Here is a 27,735-nt window from a genome sequence, read left to right on the forward strand (position 1 = left end):
TATAAATAAAACTCAATTGCAAAATCTATATATTTATTTCGTGATAGCTGACCAATTATAACGTACATTACATTTAATTTTTAAATTTTAATGTTTACGTATATTTATTATTTAGCGACTATGTGGTAGATTTTTTTAACGCAATGAAAGTATTTTTATTTACATGGCAATTGGCAAACATTTCTAAATTCAAATGTAATTTTTGGCCAAGTACCCTCAGCAAGTACCTATCTAGGTAGGGCTACCATCCGTCCGGAAATCCTCGGATTTATTCGAATTTTGAATAGTGTCCAAGTGTAACCCAGACAATTTTGTTATCAGGGGAAATCCATTTTTTTTATATAGATAATGGTTAAAAACTGCGTAAGTATGTATCTATGGTCATGCATGTAAAAGATTCTTAATTACATGTTCCATTCATGGTGGATACTTTTAGCCTTATCTTTAATTATAAGTGTATTATATAACTGTGTGTATAATATAAGCTTTTGTTATTCTAAATAAAAAAAAAAATAGGCGAAAGATTGAAATAAATCTTAGTTAAAAATTCATTCACAATAACCCGCATTCAAAAAGGCACGGTAAAACACTTGACGATCGAACGCCCCCACATGTGCCCCCGTGCGTTGTAAAAAATATTTTTTTTTGAGGTGTCCGGGGATAAACCCACACTTCACCCAAATGTCCGAGATTTTTGCCGTGTTTATCCGGCGTCGGCAATTTAGATGATGGCAGCCCTATATCTAGGTAAGGTAGGAAATCTTGAAATAGCATACATGTTTCATGCCAACATACATTTCTAAATTTAAAAAGGAAAGAAGCAGCTCTTTGGAAGCACCTAATAAAATCATCACAAAAATCAACTTTGCTCAGTAACCATAAAATATGACAACAGGATCAAAGTCTAAGTAGTCCATAGATTAACCTACGAGGATCTGTTTGTAATGTATCCAAATCTATCAGATATCTTTTAAATTTTCTGCGCTTAGCGTGCAAGGTCACTAACTTATTTTCATAAAAAATTAAAATAGAATAAAATTTCTATAAAATACCATGGCCCTTTTACTTTATCCAGCAGCTGATAGCCAGGATCTCGCAACAAGTCGCGCACAGTTTGGAAAACTACATACTAGTCTAAGTCAATTTGATTTGAACATATTCTCGAAATGTCACATAATGCAACTAATTAGGGAAACTCGTTGAATGATCCTATGCAATCTACGGAATGTTATTTGATTCTTTGTGCCCAGTTCCACACTGGCTTTTCAATAAAATCAAATAAAAGAATATTAGCAAAACAGTATATTGTCCTTAAAAATACCATTACAATTCATTTTGGCAAACATAAAGAAACACAACGGACATAAAATGGAAATAATCTTCATCATTAACTTGCACATCTGTCAAATTCGAATAGACAGGTTCGATTTCTTGCAACGAATTATCTTGACTGTCATCACTATTTCTCGTAGTCTCAGCCCACGACACTCGTTTTGAGCTTCTTGCACTATCCTTTTTTTTATCAGATGTTGGTGTAGAATGGGAGACAGGGGATGGTGGTCCCTTTATGGGCGTTTGAGCGCATTTATCTAAGTAGTGTTTGCGGAGAATGTACTCGCGCATGGAGTCGTGCGACGCTCGTTTCGGCGGTGGCGGCGGAGGCAGTGACATTTCTTCATCCAGGCACGGGTTTCTTTCTCTTCTGGCTTGTTCTATTCTCTTCGTTTCCTCCTCGTCGGCTGGTAGTGGCCAGGAGCCTAGTTTGTTCCGCATTAGGTACGGGCGGGCGTGTGCGGCGCACAGAACGCGCTTGCGCACGAAGTCGTGGAACATTGTGAGTTCGGAGCTCAGTTCGCGACGGACCAGTTGCTTGTCGCGAGCGGGGACGCGTGGATCTCGTACAGCAAGAAGCGCCTGCAGAATGAAACAAACATGTTAATTTTATTGTATACAAGTATATGCTAATAAATAATGATGACAATGTTTTCCAGGCTGACTTCAGGCATGACTACTTAACTTTAGCTCATTCAGAAGGGTTTTGTCAGTATGCTCTAATATGGGATGAGGTATGTTGGGATAAGTGTATTCATCTATCGTTGACTATATAAAAGTGTTCCCTTAGTATTGAGCACGTGGTGAGTAGTATACCTGTTCTGCGAGCAGCGTGGTGGTGGCCTCGAGCGCGCCGGCGACGAGTCGTTCGTCGAGGCCGGCGAGCGCGCTGGTGGCGGAGGAGACGCTGGTGAGGGACTCGCTGCGGTTGAGGCGCTTGGCGTCGCCGGGGGAGCTGCACGAGCAGGCGCGCCGCCGCCCGCCGCGCGGGGACCGCGAGCCGCTGCCCTCCTCCGCGTGGTACGCCTGGATACATCATACCAGTTTGGTACAGCATTATATATTAAATCTATTTCATATAAAAATAAATTACGCGACCTGTTATCGGTTGATTTCAATAAACGACCCCAATTTTATTCTTCGGTCTGATCTCGAGAATAAATTACACAAAATAAGTCATTTGTAACTATGTCAAATTTAAACTGAATTATTTTTGGTCATTTTTCACGATCGATTGAAAAGTAGCGTTTGAGACCGTTTATTAAAATTGGCAGTATATTATCATTAAATATTAATTTCCAGACACTGTAAGCAACATATAGATAAATTATGTTGGGTTTTCATCGGTTTTCAATGCGGTTCTGAATTTAGACAAACTTTGAAATTGGTTCATGATTTTACCTAGATATTAAATTCTTCAACAGTGATTTATATACTTAAATCGAAATACCCTTGAGTAAAAACGCATTCTTTATCCAACAACAAAACTAATATGTACAATCCAAGATTAAGGGTAAGTTTATCGACCACACCACAAAAATACGAGAACAAAAGTACAATAACTATAACATAACTACACAAATTACTTACATGATTCAATGATCTCGTCAGTAAACATATAGCGGAAACGAGTGTCCCGAACGTGAGCTGTGGGAACGGCTCGTAAGATATCTTCGGAGCGCCGAAGTGCAACTCCACCAGCGGCTGCCATCGCTCCAGGTCCAGTCCAGGGTCCGCTAGCACCGATAGTAAGTCTGGACTGAATGATAGCAGGCAGAGCGTCGACATGTGCAGGATTTCTAGTGTCCTGCAGAGGAAAAAATTAATGATTACCGTATTAATTATGTATATTTGTATAATGAAATAATTCCAGGGTACAAACAGTTCTTAAAAACTAATAAATATTTAGTAACACTTGAATTTTCTGAAAGAAATATGGGTATAATTACCTACTAAAAAAAATCTGCCATGAAGTTGATTTGTATAATAATATGAGATTACAATAAATAGAACCCGTTATAAAATAGTATATTTTGAATGATATTGCAAAGGACTTATATAGTAAATTTACCTGCGTAATACTGCTGGAGTGGCAATTTGGTCATCTGACGTCTGTAGAGTAGGGTCGGCAGATCGCCGCGTGCGCATCATGAAGGTTACGCTTTGATACAGGCAAGCGCTGATGCTGCGCTATTTTATGAAACAAATGAAGATGAAATAACTAAATATGTGTAATACTAATTATAGTTTAATGATATTAAATGTTAGTTTCAATTGGCGTATTTTAAGAAAAATAATCTGTCGTACATTTTAAGTGACGCATTATAGCTTCTTTTAATATAAACTAGAAGCGAAAAATGCAACACTTACCATAATGCCAGTAAGCGAGCTAATGTTCTGTATGCGCCACCTCGCCTCGAACTTGACCAATTGCACGATCAAGTTGAGAGTGGAAGCGCACAAGTTCAGCGCCTCGATACTGGGCACCTGGCGCGGCAGCAGCACCGCCTCTATCAGATGCTCCAGGTGAACCCCCACAAACGTTATGGCATCGCCAGCGAAGAACTGGTCGTGCTTCATCAACATCACTGATATAAAATCTAAACTATACGCATACACACTCCACCACTCTTGCGGTTTCCACGAAGAATTATTACCATCAAACTTTGGCGGTAACAACTGCAGCCATAAGAACTGATCTACATCACTCATGAGCAAGTCTTTTGAGAATGGACCCCGAGCGTATGCTGTGAGACATCGCAATGCCGCTAGGGATGTGTGGTAATGATATCGATTTTGCAAACAGGTGTGTAAACAACATAGCAGTTTGTTCACGAATCGACTCGATTGGAACCATTGCGACAACCCGGGGAACATGTTGTCGTACAAGTCCACGCATTGTTCTAACATCGCTAATGATAACACTACTGGTGCTATATCTTTATTCACATGTCCATTTATTTTTGGCTCACTTTGCGGCTCCTGTTTGATATTACCGAACAATTTCTCCAATTCTATGCTGTTAATATTTGTCACTGATCGTATAATACTTTGCGCAGTCGTACTGTTTGCCTTTATCTCATAATCTAGGCTACTTATAGCTACAGTACATATTGAAAGAATAGCTCTTATCGCCCGTGGATGTAGACATTCGTAAACAATAGCAGTATTACTCAACAACGTATCGATATGTTTCGCGCTGTTTTTACGATTATCGAAACAATCGTCTTTCCAATTCGCTAGCATTATAACGTACAGCTCAGCTAGTATTACCACAAGTCTTCCATCTTTTAAATCATCAAGTTCGTTTAGTAAAGCGGTCATGCAAGGAGCGACCATTTTCGCTTTGTGAGCTATGTTCAGACTAATCGGAAGACATTTGCAGAATATCGTGGTGAAATCTTTCCATGACGTTAACAACCCTAGCCACACTGGAACTTTATCCGCTACTTCGTTATCATCTCTGCCTTTAAAAGAGAATATGTAATCGATCCACGAATCCAAATGTTTCTTGTTGGTGTCGAAGAACTGTTCAAGTACTTCTTTGAGATGCGCATCTAATTCCTCTCTGGATACAAACAATTCTATTCCGAGTACGTTGAAAATCTGTGCGTATGTTCTGAGGCCGGGTTGGATTTCATTGAACAGAGGGCTGGTCATGTGCTCCCAGAACTTGGGATTCTCGCGCAATTTCTTTACAAGTATTTGCTTGTTATTTTTCCACAGAGCATGGAATAACGCCATGATGCATCCCAGCAGTGGACTTTGCAACAATTTCACATCCTGAAAATCAATAATCATTATTTAGTAATGCTGAAATTTCACCAAAGCGTATAACTTTATAAGTAAAACTTACAGCTTTAATAGTTCCAAGGTAATCAGCCATGTACCCTAAAATTCCTTCAAAACTATCACTCTCGACCTTCTTTTCCTTACTTTCTTTATCACTTTCATCCCCGTTTGTTTTCTCGTGGTTCATCATAAAGAATGCCTCGGTAAGGCCCGGCTGCGTGCCGACACACGTTGCCACAAACTCTAGTATTGATACTTTGAGTTCTGTAGTTTCGTATTCGTCTCGTAGTCTATCGAGGAACAACACTCTTACTTGATACGCCGTCATGTCTAGTGACGCGAACAGAGACATTTGGAAACCCTGAAATGAAACAAATTGTTTAAAATATCTCATTTATAATTTAAGTATTTTAGATAACTTGTAAAGTATGGATAGATTTTTTAAATAAACTTTTTTTACATCTTACTTAGTTTTTTTTTGGTAAATAACTAAACATTTCGTTTTAAGGGGATACCTCTTGCGGCCTGTCACATAATTTGGCAAAAAGAGCGGAATAGAAATACATAAGCTAAAGGGCTATAGAAATGCGCAAAAAGTTCAAGACAAAAACAACTCACATCAGCAAACCTCTTCAACAACCGACAACACAGCACAGCTAGACTTTTATTAAACGCATGGTTTATATAGCTGGTCACCTTCGGGACCACCTTCAAAGTGTCCTTCTGTTTGTTCTGCGCGAATATGAGTCGTTCTAGCGGGGTCATTTCGTTCGCGTCAGTCACCAACGACTTGATTCGTAGAGCGAACATCACTATGGCCACACAACGCTGTATGATTGATATATATTGGGTGCCGGAACCCATCACCCAGTTAGCTTCGTTGTGTATCACCGCTTCTAGGTGTTCGTTACCTGTGAAAATTTGTATGAAAGAAATGTTTTTCTATATACATAAATTTTACATTTATTGTTAAGCTTTAACACATCTATGTCGATTTTAATTACAGCTATCGCCAATGTTCAAATTTTTCAAAGGTGCAGTTTTGAAGGCGAGTGAAGTACACAATTCAAATTTGTTTATTTGTTTCGCCTTCACTCCTTTACTACACAAACTGATGATCATGATATTTTTCATATAGGTTGTCAGAGGTACAGAAAGACGTATTTGTGGTATCTTTAATCTAAGAAAAAGTACTGTTTCCGAGGTATAGAAATTTATTTACAAAATCTACATTAATACCCCCTTTACATATATCACGCCTTCCTAAGGAGGGAGCCCCATGCATTGAAAACCTGTGATCAAACCTATGCAAAGACTATATATTTTTTATAAACTCACCCAAAGAAATAATCCGCAACAACTCGAGACCATTTTCCGTATGCAACAGACTGTATATACAGGTCTTCTTCAGTAGTAGTGCGCTGTCGCCTTCCCTCGTGTCCTGCAGCACCAGGGTGAGGAACTTGGTGCACCGCTGCAGCATGAGACGTCGGTCGAGAGGGTTGGCGTACCTCCAGCCGTTGACGTTAGGGAATACCTCGCGAACGATAAACACTAGTCCGGGAAGGATGATGTCTCGAGTGATGCGGTCTTCGTTACTGGCCTGGAAGAGACAGTGTTTGAGAATAGTTTTATGCTTTGATTGTAATTGTTAGTGTTAATTCCCTGAAGACAGTAATAAGTGAAGTAATTTGTTATTAACTGAAAGGTTTCTTTGTTTTGTTACATTTAGAATTTGATTTTCATAAGACATTGTAATTAATTTTATAGTATGGGTTATTAAAAATATAATACAATTTATAATAGGTCAATCTGGGAATCTTTGGGGGAGGCCCATGATCAGCAGTGGACATCCTGCGGCTGATCATAATAATGATTATCAAAATCACACGATTATAAAAAAAATACATCATTTCTACTTTAATTGTCAATAAGTATAAAACTCTAAATATGTATATTTAAAAACAAACCTCATGAAAAGCGCAGATCATATCAATGTAAGCTCCCAGAAAGTTATATGTTCCCGAAGGCTGTTCTGTTGTTATTAAATACGAGCCCACTTTCGCCGAATCGAATGAGTCACCGTTTGCGTACTCTACGTGAGACATCTTGTGATTCATAATGCGGGGCAGCAGTCCTGTGTTTACTAACCTGTAATTATGATTTCTTATGTTTACGCGAATGTTAGGCATTGAAATAAAACTTATCATCGACTTTTACTGCAGTTTACGTGAATATTGCGACATTGATTTAAAAAATTTTATCGGATTTTATCACAGTTTTATATATTATAATTTCCTCCATTGGCTAAATTCAGTTATGTTTTGTCAGATACTAACCTGATATGTATTTGTTTTGAAAAATTTGGTATTAATGCAGTGCACACTTCCAAGCACTCCACCAACAGTGGCAACGGTGGTGTTTCCGCTCCCATAAACCGCACTAACACATCAAAAACTCCCTCTGTAGGTCCCAATAAATTACTAGGAATTTTCTTTTCTTCCACCAAGTTCTTCAAAATCCCTTTCAAGACTTTAGCACCTTCATAAATCCTTTGTAACGACTTCCCAAGATCATATTGGTGATGTTGCTTTTGGTCCAACACTTTTTCTATCTCACTGTTGAATACTATACCGTAGGAATAAGGTGTTCTGAAGTGTATCATGGTGCCTTCTTTCCGTTCCATTACGGTGGCTTTTGAACCCTCTTCAATATGGTAAGAGGGGTCTCCTAGGGGATAGTAGTCGCGGCCAATCACTGCGTCGTCGTACTGCACCGACATGATCGGCACTGCATTTGGATTGTATATCTCTGTGTATACTGGCAGATTCTTTAATTCTGCCATGAGCTGGAAAAAAATGTTTCTTTATTTATTTTGCATTTCATATACAATTAAACGTTGTATATAGGCAAACTCAATGCCTAAAATAAATAAATAAAATAAAGAAAAATTGTTAAAAAACAGATAATACTAAACTTACATTCTTAACACTGTCCCTTCCAGCTTGAGCTAACCCAGCGCTCAAAATCGACAATGCACTAAAATTAAACGGGAAATATTCTAAAGCGGTATTCCATAGCGAAACGACGCCAATGTCATCCTCTTTTTGATGTAATTTCCAGAACTGTTCAGCCAATTCCGGGGATTTTAATAAATCCGAACATAGCTGCATGATGCCTGGTTGATTACTTATAGTACCATCACCATCAAATTTATTGCAAATATCATTTAAGATTCGAAACACACGCTGTCGTGCAATTTGCGAACATTTAGATTCGTCCTGTAGCAAAAATAATAAAATAAGTTAACAAACACAATAACCTAGATATTTACTTAATGTTTCACAGGACCATATTTAGAAAAATATTACTTACTGAAAACACACCACTATTGACCATTTGATGTAAAAATTCAAAAACTTTCATACGTAATGCAGTGGCACCATAGTGTTGATACTGTCCTTCAAACAATTTGATGTGATTGTCACTCTATAATAAAACAATATTTTTAAATTTGTTATAAATCATGACATAGTTATTACATTTGTTAAGATGCAGATATATAAAAGCAGATTAATTCAAATTTGTTGTGAGATTTTTGAATATTAACTGAGAACAGCAAATGCATTAACATTTACATACAGTATTTAACATTATGATTATGATGATAATTATATTATTTCAACATTAAACAACTAAAAAAATGCTTTACCTGTAGAGTGAGTAGCATCCAAGTTAGAAGCATGGCGCTATGTTCAGAATTCATCTGTAGTTTCGTCAACTCACATTCCACAACCTCCTTTGCACTATCTATCCACGATGACAAGTTGACTCTACAACATACATATTTTATATCAATTTAAAATTACTTTTACATGTAAGATTTTATTAGCTCAATATTAACATAGTTAAAAACAATCAATAAGTGGATAAAAACACATAGACTTACAATTTAATATAATCCACAATGACCATAAAAAGACAAATCTCCATATACATTATCCGCATACATGACTCTCTATGTCTCTCTTCCAAGAACTCATTGTACCCCTGGTTCTTACCAAAACTATGTCTTCTGAACAACATAAATAACTTTTTAAACTCCTCAGCAGTAAATGTATTATCATTTGCAATAAGCAGAAGTATTTGTAGAATAGCCAACTGTTCTCTTAAATTACATTCTGCCCAGTTCTGTCTAATGGAATCATTAGAAAAATCAGTCTGTATCTTCCTTGGTGGTGGAGCTGTATTCAAGAGCTTCTCGAACTGGGATAATAGTGATGTTTTAATTTTATCAATGCCTATATCATTAATGATCTTCGTAAACTCTTCCTTGTAGATGTGGGTTGATTCATCCTTAAATTGTATGATGTATTGCAATAGCTTTAAGAGAAACAATCTTTCTGCATAATAGAACTTCCAGACTCTGGGTGCAAGGAATGTTGGACGAGTATCTATGAATGCTACATTTTTTAAAGCATTTATTGGTGTACCATATGATATGTCACATAAATAGTTTTTCACTATTTCCCATACTTGAAAGCTGTTGACATCCTGCAATTAACAAATATTGTAAGTTGTAAAATAGAATAGGAAAAGGCATTAAGTGAAAATAGACCAATATGTTATAAAATTGTATCTTATATTATAATTTTATATTCATAAATAAAAATTTTGATTTACAATTTCAATTATGTGTAGGAATTTGAAAGCAACAATGATTGTTCTTAAAGTCATTTATTTTCCTTTAAGACACTACATTCCAATAAGTTTATAAAACTCACTATATGACCCTGAAGCATCTGCACAACGCCCAGTAATTTTGTTTGGTCAGTTTGTTGCCCCTGTAACTTGGCGTAGTCTTCTGATTTATATGGCTTATAACTAGCCAGTCCTTCTCGAAAGCCATCTGAAACCTCCTTCCCGCCCAGCACTTTCAAAACTTCCTCTTTTGATAAACTCTCGGACGTAGTCCAACGCCATAGTCGCTTCCAATAACTAAAAGAAACATGCGATTATTGCACTAAGTAATAAGTTTTGAATAAAAAAGACGTTAAATAAGATTAATTATTTACCAAACATTATTTGTGGCCATGATTGTGAAGATACAGCTTAATTATAACAATAATTTAAAGGAATTTGCTGAATTTGTTTACCGCCATCCTATTTTTAGGTTACGAATTTACAAAAATTACAAATGAAATGTCAAAACTCAAATTGTCAAAAAGCGACAGCGATTAACCGTCAACTACATGCGTCTATTTTATTGTATCATGCTCATGGATCAACATTATGTACTAAGTACACAATTATATTATTATTATACAAAAATACAAATATTAGATTCAATATCGAAGTTAGTAAATACATAATATATAAAAATCCTAAAAGTATGATACTTTATGCTACCAAGGATCGTTTCATCGCTCTTTTTAGATGCAATACTATGAAACCGAAATCTGTTAATGGACAAAATAACTAAGTTGGAGGCTAGAGTTGAGCTGCGACATGTAAAACCTCAGGCGTTATCAAAGAGCTGACAAAGTCAGGGAAAACGCTCTTTTATACACTACGTTTATTGCATATAATGAATATATATATTCTTTCTTTCTTTACTTTGACCAACCAGTGTGGCGGTGAGATGGGTTGGCGGTATGTCTAAAATCGCGGCTGCGAGTTGCTATTAGCAATTTATAATATAATTTATCAATTAAATAATATAATTTTGCAATTAGATAATATCATATCACAGTATCAATTATGTAAGTTACATTCTCAGTTGTAATTATTTGTATTATTTGTACGTCCTGCATATGGCAGGTACCGGTTATAATAAATTTATGTACCATGCCACATTATACTTGAAAAATATCTAGTTACCTATTTTATATCATTGGTCATACTCGATAATATGGTATTATGCACATAATAATATTACTATTTGCTGAATTTTCCATATATATTATAATTCTCTTTGTGCTGAATGCTGGCATCCCTATTCCCCAATTTCTTTTGACGTTTGCAACCGACGTCATCACATGACTGTCGGTGAGCTCTTGTCGATTTATCAATTTTTAATTTGGTTGGTAACTTTGTGCATTTTTATTTCAAGGTGATAACAGCTAGTTCACGTGACAATTTTTAAGCCCACCGTTCATGTGTGCTAAGTTTCATTTATACATCTATACAATAATCTAGTTATAATTTAGTTTTTGTTTCTCGAGGGTCTAAAAATTTGAGATATGGCACCCGCGGCGACTGCAGTGAAACCCCGGCCTGATGACGATCCTATCGGCATCAGGGCCGTGCTCCTGGGGCCCCCTGGATCCGGGAAAGGTACACAGGTGAGTTTCCTTTGATCTTTGACCTTTGTTATGAACTCTGAGATATGAATAATTTATATTATCAACTCGTTCACTGTAACCTTGAGGACAACGTCATTTATAATTGCTATGAATAGAATTTTTCAGTATTTAAAAGATGTAATGTCCTTGGTATAACAAACTCATAATATTATGTAGTAGTTACTATCCTTGTATGAGGTGTGTCTTCCAATTCAACAAGTTGTTAATGATATTATTTTATTTGTGAATTATTAAATTTAACGGCCAGACATTTAAGGATCATTAATAATCTTTATACTATTGTGGTAATTTTAAAAACATTAGAGTACATACTATGTATCATTTAATTTACATAAATTGGTTACTCCTTGTTGGAAATAAGGACGCAAATGATTAAGCGCCTTCTTGGAAGAGCGAACTGGCATTTTTACATTCGTCAGTGCCATGGGTTTGCGTCCAGAGGAGGGTGTTGGAAATAAGGACGCAAATGATTAAGCGCCTTCTTGGAAGAACGAACTGGCATTTTTAAATTTACTTTTTATGTTCTGTCACATGGCTCTCTTCATTTTTAAATCGTACCATTGTCTTGCTAGCCCTCGTCACTAAATGTATTATTTTATTTACAATAAATTGTATTTATAGTCTATTATATTGGAGCCTTATTTTCATCACTCCTACATTACCCTTTTTCTCCACCTTTTTCCAGGCACCACGTCTCAAAGAGAAGTACTGTGTGTGCCACTTATCAACAGGAGACATGTTAAGGGCTGAGGTATCATCAGGATCAGAACTGGGCCGTCGGCTCAAAAAAGTCATGGATGAGGGGAAACTGGTGTCTGATGAGATGGTGGTGGATATGATTGATAAAAACCTGGATCAGCCTGAGTGCAAGAATGGTTTTCTACTAGATGGGTTCCCCAGGACTGTGCCACAGGCCGAAAAGGTTTGTTGTCTTAACCATATTAATATTTGAGTGTTCATGGTGTTTTAGAAATAAGCTGACAAAAACAGTCTTAAAAAATTTAGGAAAGTTATGCTTAGTTAAAACACAAATTTACTCAATCAGCTGTAAGACAAAACTTGCCATTTTGCCTCTTAATAAGGTTTAAAATAGGAAATTGGTGATGTTTTTGACAGCTATTCTTAATCACCTCTTAATGCTAAAAAGACTGTATGTATTAAGGACCTACATAAATGGCATTAGGCATAGCTTATTCGCGCCATTGAGGCGTAGTCTGCGATTTCGTAAATATATTTTGTACATAAAATTACATTGTATGCTCTTTGTCTCAGATTTGCTACACATTTTTGTTGCATTTGAAGCAGGTTGATGTTACAGTTTGTTCATAAAATGTTTTGTGCATAGACTCTATCAATTTGTGGTGTAGATTTGAAACTTTGCCATAAATTACAATAATTTACCAGTAACTTTGATTCAGATCAGTCATTAAGGAACATTTTAACCTTTATATAAAATACGTTATTTCCGAAAACGAGTGTTCGTGTCGCTTTCAATTTGTATTTTCATTGACACATTGTTTGCCATATCTCTTAAATTGGTATGGGCTAGGGCCCGCAGTTAGTATGAAAAATGGTCCTATAATTTATTATATTCTATGTTCTTCTAAAGTTAAATCAATGAATATCTAATCTTACATCTATAGGTATAGTGAAGTAATCTATATTTTACTTAATATGAATGCGAGGTTTAAATTTCTATTTCAGTTGGATGATTTACTAGCCAAGAGGAAGACTGCCCTTGACGCCGTCATCGAATTCGGAATCGCCGACAGCTTGCTTGTGCGTAGAATCACGGGAAGACTGATCCATCCCTCTAGCGGTCGTAGCTACCACGAAGAGTTTCACCCACCCAAGAAACCAATGACCGATGACATCACTGGGGAACCGTTGGTAAGGAGGTCTGACGACAATGTCGAGGCTCTGAAGAAACGTTTGGCCACATATCACGCGCAGACAGTGCCGCTCGTAGACTACTACATGAGGAAAGGCCTTCACTGGCGGGTAGACGCCGCCAAGTCCGCCGAGGATGTCTTCAGCAGAATCGACAACATCTTCAAAAGCAGGATCTTCAGTAGAGAAAGAGCCGCGTTGTAATCAAGTTTAAGTGTACAAAACTAATTGTCTGAATGTGATTTGTTTAAGGACTGTTTGTTTTGCTAAAACTATATCAATCTATAGTTATCTATTTTAGAGACTATATTTTTTCTTGAATACAGTGAACTGGACAAATCAGTTATTTGTTTGATTATGAAATGATAATGGGTTATCGTTGGTGTTATCTGTCGTGTGTTGTATAACAGACAATTAATACGCAGTGAATAATATCGTAATGAAGAATTTTGATTGCCGCCTCGGGTCTGACCCCAGTAATTGAGTAATGAAAGAATACACATATTGGTTTGTATTTATTTTCATGAACATACGAACTCAGACTGTTACAGAGTAGAATTTCAAGTTATAAGCTCGAATAAAGGCGAAGTCATACACATTTTTGACAGATACAATATCATTTCTTATATTCAATCGATTATATTGAAATCTTTGATTATACGGTAATATGTTAAAGACAAAACTCGTTCCTGCGTCGTAGCAGGGTTCATATTAAAATGCGGTCACCGCAGTATAGATTCGTAAAACATTTCTAAACGCTACAGAGATAGTAGGAGGGACTACTCATTATAAAATACTAGATTACGTTAGATATAGTGTCTTATAAGCTATTGAAGTTATAGTGCATAATCTACAAAAGCATTGTTCAATGTGTCGTGACCTAAGACACTAATTCGTGGTGGTATTTATCACAAAACACATGTTTTTGTGTAGTCGTTACGTAAGATAGACAGTTACCATGCGTGAAAATTTTGCTGTTCAAATTGAAAGGTACCGACAATTTCCAACTTAAATTGTACAATTTGGAGTGAATTAAGGTTTTGTTAAAAAAATCTCAATAAATGTACATTTCAGAGCGAATTAAGAAAGTTTTGTTAAAAAAATCTCAATAACAGTCGATTATTGCGGAAATTAAAAAAAAACTTCATTAAACCGATACATTATCATGTCAACGATTTTAGAGATTATACAAAGTACTACAATATCAAAATGCATTCTATATCACGTGGTACACATTGACAATTCCAATAATACCACAAAATAGCGTGTTAGAGTCACTATTACAACTACATTATTAATTATCTAAAAGATTTAATATCAATTACAATAAGGGTAAAGGACAATTAAAATGTTTATAAAATTCATCACTGGGTATTTCACAGCCGTATATAATTAATTTGCACTTTTAACAACGACCTTTTGTTGGGCGTATGGTTAATTAATATTTGAGTATGAAATATTCCCCTTTAAAGTATATCAGGAAACAGTTGAATTGTAGCCATTAATGATCTATGAAAATGTACGAACTTCCATGTAGTAATTCAATTCACTGGAAATGTAATAAATAAGATATACCTTTGATCCTAAAAAAATCTCTGTTAAAATTACTAAATATAAAAATTTGATTTGTGTATAGAAATAAACAAAACGAAACGCTCATCACGCCTTTATTCCGGGAAGGGTAGGCAGAGGTGAAACCACCAACACCAATTTCGGTGTGTTTCGTCTCATGATGTGAGCCTATCGCCATATTGGGCACACATTCTAGACTCTGGACTGATATTGAGCAGAAAAACCTAATACCATTTTGCACGAGCTGACACTTCGGAGCTATGTCGTGCGCGTACGCAATACAACCAATGCGCCGAGGCAATTGAAATGAATTTTGGTAACATATCTTTTCTTATTTGAAATTATATCAAATTTTTTTCAATTGTTACCATTTTCATATGTCGAAAATTTTATCCTCCTTCTTCATGATTAGATAAGTTTATTAGTGTTTTACAATTCACCTCTTATAATTAATGATATGAAACAAAAAATATATGCATGAAGCCTGTTATGTAATTAAACTAAGTAAAAAACACATTTGATAAGAGACCATTATACGCACTTAGCATTTTTGCTTTGTAATGATGCCTAAAATGAATGTGATGACGGCAAAGGAAATAAATAAAACAAGCAGGATGGATAAAATCTGTGTAATTGTGATCAGCTCGAATACGTAGTTTTACACTAACAAAATCAATTTAAAATTCATAATAATGTCAAACATAATGATGGTCAGTTTCTGCGCCCGAACGAAATTAACCAATATAATACAGCAAAAATAATTTCAATGATATGCATGGCTCGAATGAATTATTACTTTTAATTTGTTCTCATAAAAAAGTAACATTTTCTAATACTTTGCTATTTCATGCAGGTAATACTTACTTAAAGTTAACATTTTGTAATACATCATTTCATCTTACATTTCTATACGCATCGCATAATGAAGCTACGGTCACTTGACGTCGAGATATGACAATAATAAATGATATGAAAACTAACCGATCACCCTGTAGCATCTACAGGGTGACGTTTTACATAAATACACAGATTTCCAACTGTACGGATAAAACAATATACAATTCACAAATGTCATGGAAAATTGAGACGAAAACACGAATTAACACCGAAAGCTCGTCTAGCATCCAAATAAATAACTACAGTTAAAAATAATTACGTAGATTATATACAAAAAGGTATACGTAACCTGTCACGAATACTTAACAACGTCCTATGCCACTATACATAGCTTTGGATAATCGTAACGTCAACACAACTATGGCTACGACTAAATTACAATAAAGCTTTTAGAACAACATTTACATACATTAACAAACATCTTTACTTCGACATAAATGTTAACGAGTGCGGTGACGGGGCGTCGATCGTTATGTGCCGATTACAACTAATATAATGCTCTCTGAAACATTCGCGACTATCGATATCTAACAAAACCACCGAGGACAAAACGTATTCAGGCACTTTACTCTTCAAACATTCTTACACCAACTATGAAAAGAGACACGACTGGCTGCGGGACTGTCTATTGTCATACTTTGGGTCGAAGGCTGCGCTACCTATATATACATCTAACACTACCGCGGGGTCGCGAGCTCGGCGCGGCGTAGCGAGCGTCGGGCTACTCCCCGGACACCTCGCACTAGACGTGAGAACCGATGGACATCGACAATGTGTCGAGTGATGTGTTCAGTGGTCGTGCAGTCGGTCGTGCGAGCGGCTGGAGGACCGCGACGTCTTGCGCTGGTCCAAGTACGCCGCCGGCGCCCAGCCCTCGCCGTGACCTGCTACAGAAGCGTAAACACAAACTTTGTTTATATAAATTGATAACCCAGTATAGCAAGTATAAAGGTGGTACAAAACTAAAGAAGGTAAAGACAAAAATGAGGCCAATATCATTAAGGTGTCAATCATTACTGACCTGCAAGCCGCACGTACCACCAGCCGGCGCAGCCCACCTTAAGCAGCTCGGCGTGCTGTCCCTCCCGCAGCGACACCTCGCTGGGCCCCACGGCGGTGTAGTCCGACAGCGCCACCAGCGCGCACCCCACCGCCTGCACACGAACACACGTCAACACTACACTCATACCCCGTGGCGTTTACTCATGCTGTACGACAGTTATTGCGGATACAATTTTATATTGTCTTCTGACGTCATCGTACTTTATGCTGTTTTGTGGGTATTTCTGTTTAGTAGTTAAACGCCATTCCCCTTTTAACATCGATAATGACATGCACTCTTTTGCCATTTATCATTTGGCTCGTAAGTGTTAGGATACTCGGAATATATTTTTATACAAATTATTTATTATAAACTAAAATTAAACGTATTCATTTCCGTTGTATCCTGACCTTACTACACACACATGCAATACCGTTTGCGCCTAAAACATTGAATTTTCTTGGCGTTATCTAGACACTTGGCTGTCTATTCCATGCATATTAGTTAAGCGTTTTGTAACATCCAAACAGTCAATTAGTACGACAACATAATATTATGGCAATGTTATTAATATGAAATATATAGTATGCTTTTAATAAATTAATCGAATAAATATATCGATATTTAGTCATCACTTTTTGGTGATTTGAAACATATATAAATGGCTGTACTTATTTTATTTTTTGTTTGAGACTAGATATGTATTGAAACGGTCGTGAGAACTTAACATAAACATATTTACAACTTACATTCACATCTAAAAACGCAGGTGCAAAACGTCAGTTGAAACATTGAAAGAGGTAGGTAGGTATGCTCAAGATGTTTCACGGAAAAGAGCTAGACTGAGAAATGTAGAGTCACACAGAAGTGATATGAAACAAACATTTGGAAGCCATCATACAGCACGTTCAAAGCGGTGGTCAGGATGATGCAAGCTGTGAGGTTGTGCTCGGACGTGTGTTCATCACATCTTCACTTTTTAACTCATTTTGGTAAATCGAATGTTATGGGATTATACGTTGACTATATTATGCAGATTTACTGCCACAAATATACCATAAATAATTCATTTATTCGTTCCACAAATGCAAACATTCTTTATTTCACCTGTTGATGGAGTACATAGTTACTTATACATAAATGAATACACATATAAGATGCAATGGTCTTCTAGATGTTGTATGACACCAATATACAGATAAAAATAATATATTCATCGAGTGACGTAGAGACATTTAATCGAAGCAAGCGCATAATTTAACATAAAAAAACCAATAAGCACACTGACAATGAGTGACATAACAAACAAAACATGACTTACACGATAGTAAATGTTCAGCGAATACAATCGAAATATCCACGTTCTCTTTGGTTACGTACTAAGCTTTGGATATAAACTCAGTCTCTTTCATTATGTACAAAGCCTCTACTGGCCGTATGCTCGTATAGTTATAATACATTCAGTACTGAGACACGTAAAACGTGGACGTGGCTTGCGCAGAGCCCGATACCGAAAAGAACTGTACCATTCTGTGTATGGTACCGTTGAGACCGACGGCCTCCGTCACCTGTTGAACAACACAACATACAGCATGGCGGCCATTTTGCAAACAACGCGAGACAAAATGGCGTCGCGATTGACGCGACGTCTTTGTTTTCTGTTCAGAATCCACCTCGTTATGTTCGTGTCTGTATCGTGAGGTGCGACGTGGATAGTGCATCAACTAAATCGATAACTTCAGTGCTCGTGTTGCTAAAACATTTTAAATTAACTAAAAGCGATGATGGGCGGTACCGCTAAATAAATTGTACTGTGACGGCGTGACCCTATCGTAATGGGGACTATCGATCTAACTTCATCTAACATTTGCAACATTCTTTGTGATTGAAAAGGTTATGGAAGCGGACATTGCAAATTGGCTAATGCATCTTTTGCCGACGTTTTATGGTGATTGCTGATTCCCATATCCATTTTTGTACACGTTAAGTAACAGCGGGATGTATGTGCGTCGGGGTCGCCAGCTTCATGCGCTACCCGTGACTATTCAGTCCGCATTCCTATAAAAATACACTTTACACTTACATAAACAACGGTTTTCACTTCACTCATCGCTGTAAACCCAAAATTAGTTTGCATTAATTTTAGTGTCCCGACCTTTTAGTGAAGCCACCCCGCCGTGAAGCAGTATTATAGGCTAGTATCTATGTTAGTACTCGTTATGAGGGCCACGGGACTGGAGGTCATACTAATTACATGAGGTTTAGTAACAAAGGACAGACACGAATTCCCCGTTACTGCACATAACTACGGATTAACTTAAATTTTTGGAATAAATAAAAAGGTATTTAAATTTGCCAAATAATTAAAAAACATATCACTTGACATATTGCAAGCTCGTCACTGAAGTAAATTTTAATTTAGCGCCATCTCTTATCAGAATTTTAGCTTACTATTGACAATGTTTGTCTTTAGAACTGAGACGTCCCTAGTTGTGGGTGCGAGTGTGTACGTACCGGCGCGTGCTCGGGCTCGTCGTCGTCGTCGTCGGAGGGGTCGGTGGACCAGCACGGCTCGTCGTGCGTGTCGCACGAGGCGGTGCGCGCCGGGTTGGCGGGCGGCGGCTGCGGCCGCGGGGGGCCGCCCGGGCCCAGCTCCCACGAACTCGTTTGAATTAGTGTCCTGAAACAAATTTAGTTTTCAATGTTAATACTATCACACTAATGTATAAAAACTATATAATACCGATACCACGTTGGGTGCCATTACGATGAAATTGAAACACCAAAATTTTTTATCTTGCATTATTGCACTGATTGTGAAACCAAACATCGTCAGTCAATTACAATCAAAAGATAAGTATTTCCTTACCTGTGATGCTGCGCACCATACTGCCGAACCCTCTCTCCCTTCAGCTCCTTGAGTTGGTCGAGCAGGACCCGCTTGATGCGCTCGACCCAGGCGCGTTTCACCTCGACAGTGGACGCCGTGATCGTGTGCACCTCCGCCCGGCCCTGCCGCCACACCTCGAACTTGCGCTGGTCGCCCTTCACCGACTCTGTTAGACCTATTTGTGACATCTGCGGGATTGATAAGTATTTTGTTATAAACGCAGTTAATATAATGGAGCAGGATTTCTTATTTATCGTGTAGTCTTTAATTTAATATTACGTCGTGTTACCCGTTTCTTATGATTCACACTGTTTATGATATGTATATTCATTTTTTCTCAAGTGGTTCAAAGGACCAAAATTCATTGTGGCAAGATATAAAGAATAATTAAGTAAGTAAGTACTAACTACGTTAAAACAGAACAAAATCCTTACCAACAAGTCGTGTTTGAAGTGATAGGTGGCTTTGTTGTGGCTGTTCTTGGTGGCTGGTTTGCAGAAGAGCATCGCCTTCTCGTAAAGGAATATGTGCCGGCGACGCGGCCGTATCCGCAGCCGCAGGTCGCGCTTGTTCTCCGAGACCACGAGGAACGAGCCCTGCATCAGCAGCTCGCCTTGTTGTGATAGGTCCACCTGAGTCAATTACATAAGTATCAAGATTTTAAGTTTTACTGAATCCATTTTCGTGTATTCCGATTGTAAGTCGACAACGTCTTGGTTAATCTAACACATTTCTAATCTAATTGCCTAGAATACTAGTAAAATAAAATATAATGTCCAATATTTTCGACATGGCTGAAGATAGTCACGAGCGCCGTGACTATTTTTCCAAACCGCGACAGGAGACTTAGCACTAACATGTCATAGCAAACAGTATAAGCCAATACTATAATATGGACAGCTAATGCTCTAATACAGTAATCTGTAGCATGTATTACCAATATCAAGCTTCGTCTTCGCACTCTATACAAGCATGCAAAACATTTCTATCGTTACAAGATCATAATAATTGGAACCATTGGCAGCGTCATATAAATCAATCATCAGATTAATAGCTGTAGTTAGATTGTATCACGTCTTGGAGAACGCTACGGTACCACTGTAATTATAACGCGAGAATGTCATTCATAATCACGTTATATAATTATACAGATGCCTATCAAAATAATAAAATAACTGCCAGTTATGCTAATACAATTGAAACTTTCTATTTTATCGCGTAGTTATGGAATTATGTGTTTTTATACACGCACATTGGTACATATATAATTATTTATTCGCACGCTATTTTAATTTAACCGATATTGAGATAAGTGGATAAACTAGAGTAGACATAACTAGACATAAAAACTTTTGTGCTTTGTTAAAGTATTTTTTTCTGACAGTCAAAGATGCTAATAATTTATCAAGTTTAACTATTTGAGACCAAATAATATTGTTTTTCATATCAATTAGAGTTAATTACTAAAACTTTACGGGCAATAAAGCAGGTGTTAATGAAATATGAATAACTAGTTTGACGAGTTAATATTCCTTTCACACCTTTCTCCCTCAACTAAAGAGTTACCTACGCAAACAATATGGCGGCAGGGGAACAAGAATACCTTATATGCAACTTCAGTTAATGAAACTGTCAAATATCTATTTATCTATTATTAAGAAGTCAGTCCCCCCCGTAACCATGAAGGCTGTAAAGTCTTCGAAACGCCGAGAGAAAAGTAAAATATTAAAACCGCGATAAAATCCGTAAAATAGTTTAATTTAAATGTCTAACATTCGCGTAAATATAAGAAATCATTAAAAATTATTTAGCCTTATTAACTTCATGGTTCGATTTATAGATGTTTTTTTCTTGTCATAACTATTAAGGATATTTTCGCCTTTTGTCTTAGTTTGACCTTTCTTGCGTTAAAGACTTATTTATATTTAGTTCACTAATATTTATGTATACTGTATTGAAAATTAAAATTTCCACTTGTTTCAGAATCAATCCAGCAAATTACTGCACAAAAACACCGTGCAAATTGTATTCCACTATTATTTATTCATCTGAATTTGGACAATTATTTACCTCTTAAGAGAACTATATCCATACCGTTACTTGCAAATAATATTTTCGCTACAAAAGCAGTTAGCCTCAAAGATCTTTTATCTTTTGGACATGCGCAAATGTTGTTCCGGACATAATGAAAGCGGACTCGATCGGATCAAGGGCGTTGTTTGTGTGGGTCTCGACATGGCAAACATGATGTATATTGTGAATGTTTTGGAACGCGGAAGTAAAAAGGTGCGAATGTAAATCAATATAATATACTTAAATATTCGATACTCATTCGCAACAAACAAGGAACTTATTTTAATGTTTAGATTATTATTTGCGTTGACTCTTATGACTATTTTTATTATATAAATTGAAGTACACTTTTTGCTTTAAAATTGTTTTAGAAAAGTCTATGTCCTTTTCCTTGACAGGAGTGGTCAGCTACAAAAATCGCTAGCAATAATTGTATCTTCCTAATATTGGCATTCAGATGTTGTTAGTAAAAGTGAATACTCACAGGGACCCCAGTAATGGCGATCTGGTGCATGGAGTCGTTGACGCACTTGAGCACGACGAGCATGCAGTCCAGCGCCTGCTGCAGGCCCGTCGTCATCGACCCGCACTCGCCGTAGCGGAGGAGGTCCTAGAATATCACCGACAATATTAGAAATGCAAGATACATAACTATACTAATATATACAGCTGAAGAGTTTTTTAATCGCTGATCCTGCAGTCAAAACCGGGAGGAACCTGCGAACGGTATACTGGTTCCTCCCGGCTTAACGACTGCAGGGGCCAGGAGGAAAGTGGGAGGGAAGAATTGGGAGAGGAGTGTGGGGGAAGGAATAGGAAGTATTAGGATGGGCGGAGAGGAAAAGGAGGTGAAATGTTGAACGAGTCCCTGTCAGACCCCCATGTGAACTTGTAACCATGGGGGTGTAGGCATCACTTCTTGTGTGCCTAGGGCCGCAACAAATGTTCCCCCATGCACGGGCGTGCATTCGGTATGGAGACCGAGAGTTTGTTTGAACGCGGTAATGTTTGGAACTACTACATCCATTTTGATTTTTTTTACTAATAGAAAGTTACATTTCTTATTTTTTCTCGGGGCAATACTTCTACCGCAAAACTTTTATTACACGGGCGGAGTCACGGGCAACGTTATATAAAAATAAAAATGTTAATATAATAGTAGTCATTAGATTAAAGGATCTGCACAAAACGGCTGATTGTTATCTATCAACTGATATATAAAATTTATAACCTCGTTACGTCAAGTTAGCCACTTTGCTGAGCCCCGTTAAAAAAAAGAAAAAAAAAGTTACAAAAACATCGATTAATAATATTCAACTCGTTATAACTATATAACTCCGCATGTTTGACAAGAAATACAATAATAATCCGAGCCAAAGAACGTGTTTAGCTATTTAGCTAAAGGAGAAGGGAACAAGATATTTTTGTTAGGTAAGCATTATTTCTTTAGGTATTTCGGATTTGTAATATCCTTAAATGTTAGTATATTAACAACTAAATAAAATATAGAGAAAAGTGGTCCAAACATGGCCCAGTCGCTATTTTCATCTATACACGAGCGAGTAATGCAAACAAAAAAATCCTTTTGTTTATAAATAAAAAAGTTTCTCATTGACAATACCGTGTCACCATTGTATCGTTGAACGATTGCTATAGTAGGCAACGTTGAGTAAATGAAAATTCGTACTATGTTCGAAAATATGGCAACAATTTCGATCTACATTTTATCATAGAAATTACTAGGAAATACTAGAAACAAAATACAAACCCAAAATGATTTTTTTTTTTTTATACGCGCACGGCTAAGTGACTCCGTTAGAACTAATGGTAAGCGGAGTGGGGTCTAATAGTCGACTGACGAGAGATGGTTACAACTCGACAGTAGACATAATTATTATGCTGGCCTGTTGGAACCGGATATACACGGGCTGATCCTGGAACGCGGGACACTTACATGGGTCACTATGACGGGTTTTAACACCTTGTGTACGGTCACTATCCGAGCGGATATAAAATATATCCTACCACCAGCAAACATCTTATATATTTGCGAGCAAATACCTTTAACAACAGCTGGTACTTGGTAATCCTCTGCACTGGTTTAAGGAGGTAGGCAGCGAGGGGTAGTTTATGACCGAGGCGCAACTGACACGCCTGCAGGAATAGATGTGTGTCCACCAACGTCTCCCGTAGTCGTTCAGAGCGAGGGATGTTCTGGCAGTAATAGCTGTACAGTCTGAAGAACGTTTCTCTCTGTGGATGGAAATTATAATGCCATAAAGAAAAATAATGAATGACCTTAGAATGATTAAGTTATTAATTAATTCACATGTACCCAACACAATATTTATATTAGTTTTTTTAATTATTCAAATACATTTATGACCATTGTATGTTGCATTACGTCCCGAAATCTTTCCAAAGAATCTTATAAATCCATGCAGTACAGAATCTGCTTTAAAATAGATACCAAGAAAAACCTTATTTACCTTTTCAACAAAGCATAAAGCAACAAGTTCAGTGGCTGATATCGACCGCTCCAGGTCCTTGAGGAATATGTCTTGATGAAACGTGAATAGTTCGTGCAAGTTGCCAAACAGCACGTCCGCTTGACCCACCAGCGTCGGAGGCAATAAGTGCTGGTTCTCTGGCTTCTCTATCTCTTCTTTGTAACCCTGTAAAGAAATTTAAATTATAGGAACTTATACATAAGAGTCGTAATATTATAGTGTCAGATAGGTGCGTTTTAGAAGTATATTCGACTGACAAATTATGACTATACTATGTAGTTAGATCACTCGGTGATATTTTACAAGTTTTACGTAAAGCTATATGACCTCATTTTATTATAAATTGCATTTTAATTCAATTATTTTTTTTGATTCTTTATATTTTATTCCAATGCTAATTCGTATATTTGAATAAAAATAAATCATTAGATTTATTAAGCGACGTTGAAAAACAAGAAGTGACATTTGAAAGTAAAAAACCACTGCTGGTCTGCTAATATTATAATTTAATATCTATTACCGAATTTAGCATTGAAGAACATTGACTAACAGTGTCACACCACTCTTGTAACCGTCTGTCGTAGTCTTTATAGATCGTTTGTAAACATTTACATTCCGAAGGTGTCAAGCTCTTATTAATCTTCCAAAACATAGATTTCTTTCTTATATGCTGTAGCGTAGATGTCCAATTTGTAAAACTTAAGTTTCTGTTTAGACTTTGTGTTTTTCTTTGGTGCAAATTTTGATATCTTTTACAATTTTTAATAGATGCATACAAACAATGATTGCTGTTTATCGATTTGCGACATTTCCTTGGTTTTCGGTATGATAAAGTTGAATGTAAACTTCGAACATAGCTGTCGGTATTGCTCCTTCGACACATTGTAGAACTTTTTTTACTACAATGAGAAACCGCAGAGCAATGATCTTTTACTGTGTAGTTCCATTCCTTCATAATTTTTTTATAATCTTTAAGGATCGTGGATAAAATATCTTTCTGTTCTTTACCATTCATTGTCTCTTTCAATTCTGTACAGCTTGAGGATTTCAATTGTGAATCTTTAGAAAAAGTTGAATTAATTGAACATTCTGGTGTTGATACATGGAGTTGGTCACCCGCTTCGATACATCCATACAATGGATTTTTTATGTATTCTGGAATGTCAACCACTGTGGGCGCAGTTGTAAGGGATTCCGCTGTGGTATCTTCGGACGCAGTAACTGCATCGGAATCTGGCAAATAATTAAGTTTCTCTTCGGTTTTTTGCGAGTATTCGTAACCGGGTAGCGGCTTACCGTAAAAGAAGTTTCCAGTGAACGGTTCCATGTGCACCGGTTCGATGTTCCGCACATTACATTTAACGCGTGTATTTTTACCCACATCGCTCACTGATTTCTTACACTTTTTATTGCGAGACAATTCTTTTTCGAACAAAGCGATTTGGTTTGCGTAGTCACTGAAGAGCGTGGAGTCTGAGGCGGCTCTGGTGAGCGGTTTCTTGCGATTGGTCAGGTTCTCATTCTTCCTGTAGTACCACGAGTAGGACGTTCCGATGCTGAGATTAGCCGATGATTTGTGAAGTTCGTATTTTCCATATTTCATTACACCGAGTGTGGTGAAGCGCAGCAAGCGACCGAGAGACTGCAGTGGCGTGCATTCGTCTAGCGGGCAGCATGTATTGCGTTCCGCTTGACGGTGTAGCGTAGTCGGTCGCGTGCGATGCATCCGATGCACTACATAGACGCATCGGCGTATACTAACTCACTTTATCCGTGATTGTTCATCGAGACACCAGAACGCATGTAGGACGAGTGCCGCTTATATGGAAGTGGCATATTTAACTTTCAGAGCGCGGCAACGCTATGGAGATATTTGAACCGATGTTGCATGACGAAGGTACGTGCATAAGTATTTCTGTTTGGTCTACATACATGAAAGTTGTCCGTTTGATAAGCCCTTTATAAGGAAATAACGAGTTGAGGAAGTGATTACTGATTTATTCCGGCAGTCGTACCTTTCGAAAGTACAAAATATATTACGTTGGTGAAAGTGGTAAGGACAGTAATAACACGAGCTGTATAATATTTTACGAGTATTTCCCAGCCCTATTATGGTTGGAAAACTGACACTATGACATCCATTTAGGTGACGTGCCTTGTTTAACAACTGTGCTGGGTAAAGCTATAGGTGCCCATCTTTACGACCCTAGACGCGAGAAAGGCTGTCAATGCTTTCTCCTTTACATCGTTTGAGAGTCATTAAACAGGAATCTAAGCAGGTTTTATTACCGAGTCGGAGGTCGCTGGTATGGATGACTCCTTATTATGGATTTGAATGGTCCATCAGATCTATTCTATCTTTGGCCAGTCATTTTGGTCACTTACGGTAAGTATAGAGCCCAGTTCCTGCACGTAGACTCGTTCTGTCTGCAGCAGTTCAGCCAGGACATGCCCTCGCCGCGACCGCCGCGCCTCCGCGTCCTCTCCGCCCGAGCTTTCCGAGCCGCCAGAGGTCTCCATCTGTTGAACAATAATAAATTCAATTATAATAATTTAGTTTCGTTTCATTGCTAATATTATAGATTTCCTAGGGTGTTAAGCTTTAAATTTATTTTAATAACCACCAAATGAGAATTTAAGTCAGTAGGTATGGTGACTGGATTATTTCTTGTATATTGATGTGATTAATTAATTTCTAAACTATAACAAAACACTAACTTAAAAATATTTACCGAACACATTAAGTATAATTATTAAGACCCTCAATGACTATCGATTTAGTCTCTAGTCTTAAAACACTAATAATAATTTCATAATGGATTTTTTGTAGATTCTTTATAAATAATAAAAAACGACGAGAAACTATGCATTGGACACCAACGATTTGATATTATTTAACACAATAATATGGTAGAGAAGTAGTAAAATATTAAGTGATGTTTAATACAATCAGATAACTGTAATCTAAACATATACGGAAATACTGTACCCACGAGTGCTAGATACCAGAACAGAAGTTAAGTATACGAGATAGAGGTTAAATACCTGACAGAAAAGTATAAAAGTAAGAGTTCCCAAGAAAATTCCTAAAATATTCTATTTTGTTATATTCCAGTATTTATTGATAAATATTTTATTTACATTGTTGATGCTTGGTTGTACATAATGTTTCATATTTGTCACGCCTTGTCAAATACTGTTAGTTTCAAATTTTGACAGTTGTATGTAAAGTTCAAGGTAAGATTCAGGTATTTACCAAAGTGACTTTTAGGAATTTTAGGATTAAGCACTGACGAAGAAACACTTATTGACACGTAATCAGTATAATATATCAAAATTTAATAAACTAGAAATATCAATTCCTATTTTTTA

The 27,735-nt window shown here is 37.0% G+C and overlaps 4 protein-coding genes across 12 annotated transcripts in view; 1 reads left to right on the forward strand and 3 right to left on the reverse strand.

Moving 5' to 3' along the window:
* Positions 1-1,287: 1,287 nt before the first annotated feature.
* Positions 1,288-10,219, reverse strand: LOC115441268 (nucleoporin NUP188 homolog). The gene is made up of 16 exons (XM_030165997.1): positions 10,200-10,219; positions 9,909-10,122; positions 9,074-9,678; positions 8,837-8,957; positions 8,500-8,613; positions 8,106-8,405; positions 7,464-7,972; positions 7,095-7,275; positions 6,463-6,727; positions 5,743-6,035; positions 5,189-5,485; positions 3,703-5,115; positions 3,404-3,522; positions 2,923-3,139; positions 2,149-2,358; positions 1,288-1,914 (listed from the first exon to the last, which is right to left on the reverse strand). The coding sequence occupies exons 1-16, from the start codon at positions 10,217-10,219 to the stop codon at positions 1,324-1,326; spliced, it is 5,469 nt and encodes a 1,822-aa protein (XP_030021857.1). The 3' UTR covers positions 1,288-1,323.
* An 884-nt stretch (positions 10,220-11,103) lies between these two features.
* On the forward strand, positions 11,104-13,721 carry LOC115441281 (adenylate kinase). 3 transcript variants are annotated; one of them, XM_030166020.2, is made up of 4 exons: positions 11,104-11,172; positions 11,349-11,468; positions 12,175-12,411; positions 13,194-13,721. In XM_030166020.2, the coding sequence occupies exons 2-4, from the start codon at positions 11,367-11,369 to the stop codon at positions 13,581-13,583; spliced, it is 729 nt and encodes a 242-aa protein (XP_030021880.1). In that variant the 5' UTR covers positions 11,104-11,172; positions 11,349-11,366; the 3' UTR covers positions 13,584-13,721. The 3 variants fall into 3 exon arrangements, with proteins under 3 accessions (XP_030021880.1, XP_037298553.1, XP_030021879.1); XM_030166019.2 differs by lacking the exon at positions 11,104-11,172 and adding an exon at positions 11,185-11,206; XM_037442656.1 differs by having other exon boundaries at positions 11,138-11,468.
* Positions 13,722-15,564: 1,843 nt separating this feature from the next.
* LOC115441277 (guanine nucleotide exchange factor DBS) overlaps positions 15,565-27,735 on the reverse strand; it is a 106,569-nt gene continuing 94,398 nt past the window's right edge. For 6 of the 7 annotated variants that reach the window (XM_037442650.1, XM_037442654.1, XM_037442655.1 and 3 more), the window contains exons 12-20: positions 26,749-26,883; positions 24,343-24,528; positions 23,915-24,106; positions 22,338-22,463; positions 20,215-20,412; positions 19,760-19,968; positions 19,405-19,570; positions 16,870-17,002; positions 15,565-16,735 (exon numbers count right to left, since the gene is read on the reverse strand). In XM_037442650.1, coding sequence (XP_037298547.1) covers positions 16,638-16,735; positions 16,870-17,002; positions 19,405-19,570; positions 19,760-19,968; positions 20,215-20,412; positions 22,338-22,463; positions 23,915-24,106; positions 24,343-24,528; positions 26,749-26,883 — 1,443 coding nt within the window. In that variant the 3' untranslated portion in view covers positions 15,565-16,637. Of the gene's footprint in view, positions 16,736-16,869; positions 17,003-18,211; positions 18,459-19,404; positions 19,571-19,759; positions 19,969-20,214; positions 20,413-22,337; positions 22,464-23,914; positions 24,107-24,342; positions 24,529-26,748; positions 26,884-27,735 lie in introns of all 7 variants that reach the window. The other variant, XR_005112986.1, reaches the window with a different exon arrangement.
* LOC115441280 lies at positions 24,758-26,741 on the reverse strand. The gene has a single exon (XM_030166018.1). The coding sequence runs from the start codon at positions 26,087-26,089 to the stop codon at positions 24,863-24,865; it is 1,227 nt and encodes a 408-aa protein (XP_030021878.1). The 5' UTR covers positions 26,090-26,741; the 3' UTR covers positions 24,758-24,862.

The sequence above is a fragment of the Manduca sexta genome, chromosome 25 (genome assembly GCF_014839805.1).
Source record: "Manduca sexta isolate Smith_Timp_Sample1 chromosome 25, JHU_Msex_v1.0, whole genome shotgun sequence".
NCBI classification, from domain to species: domain Eukaryota; kingdom Metazoa; phylum Arthropoda; class Insecta; order Lepidoptera; family Sphingidae; genus Manduca; species Manduca sexta.

Bases quoted from the DNA above. Each gene is read 5' to 3' on its own strand.
- LOC115441268 (XM_030165997.1), bottom strand. From the start codon at position 10,219: ATGGCCACAAATAATGTTTG. The intron at 8,614-8,836 runs GTAAAGCATTTT...GTTTTATTATAG, and splicing joins GGATGCTACTCACTCTACAG to AGTGACAATCACATCAAATT. The intron at 7,973-8,105 runs GTAAGTTTAGTA...ATTTTTTTCCAG, and splicing joins GAAGGGACAGTGTTAAGAAT to CTCATGGCAGAATTAAAGAA.
- LOC115441281 (XM_030166020.2), top strand. From the start codon at position 11,367: ATGGCACCCGCGGCGACTGCAGTGAAACCCCGGCCTGATGACGATCCT. The intron at 11,469-12,174 runs GTGAGTTTCCTT...ACCTTTTTCCAG, and splicing joins GATCCGGGAAAGGTACACAG to GCACCACGTCTCAAAGAGAA. The intron at 12,412-13,193 runs GTTTGTTGTCTT...TTTCTATTTCAG, and splicing joins CTGTGCCACAGGCCGAAAAG to TTGGATGATTTACTAGCCAA.
- LOC115441280 (XM_030166018.1), bottom strand. From the start codon at position 26,089: ATGCATCGCACGCGACCGACTACGCTACACCGTCAAGCGGAACGCAAT.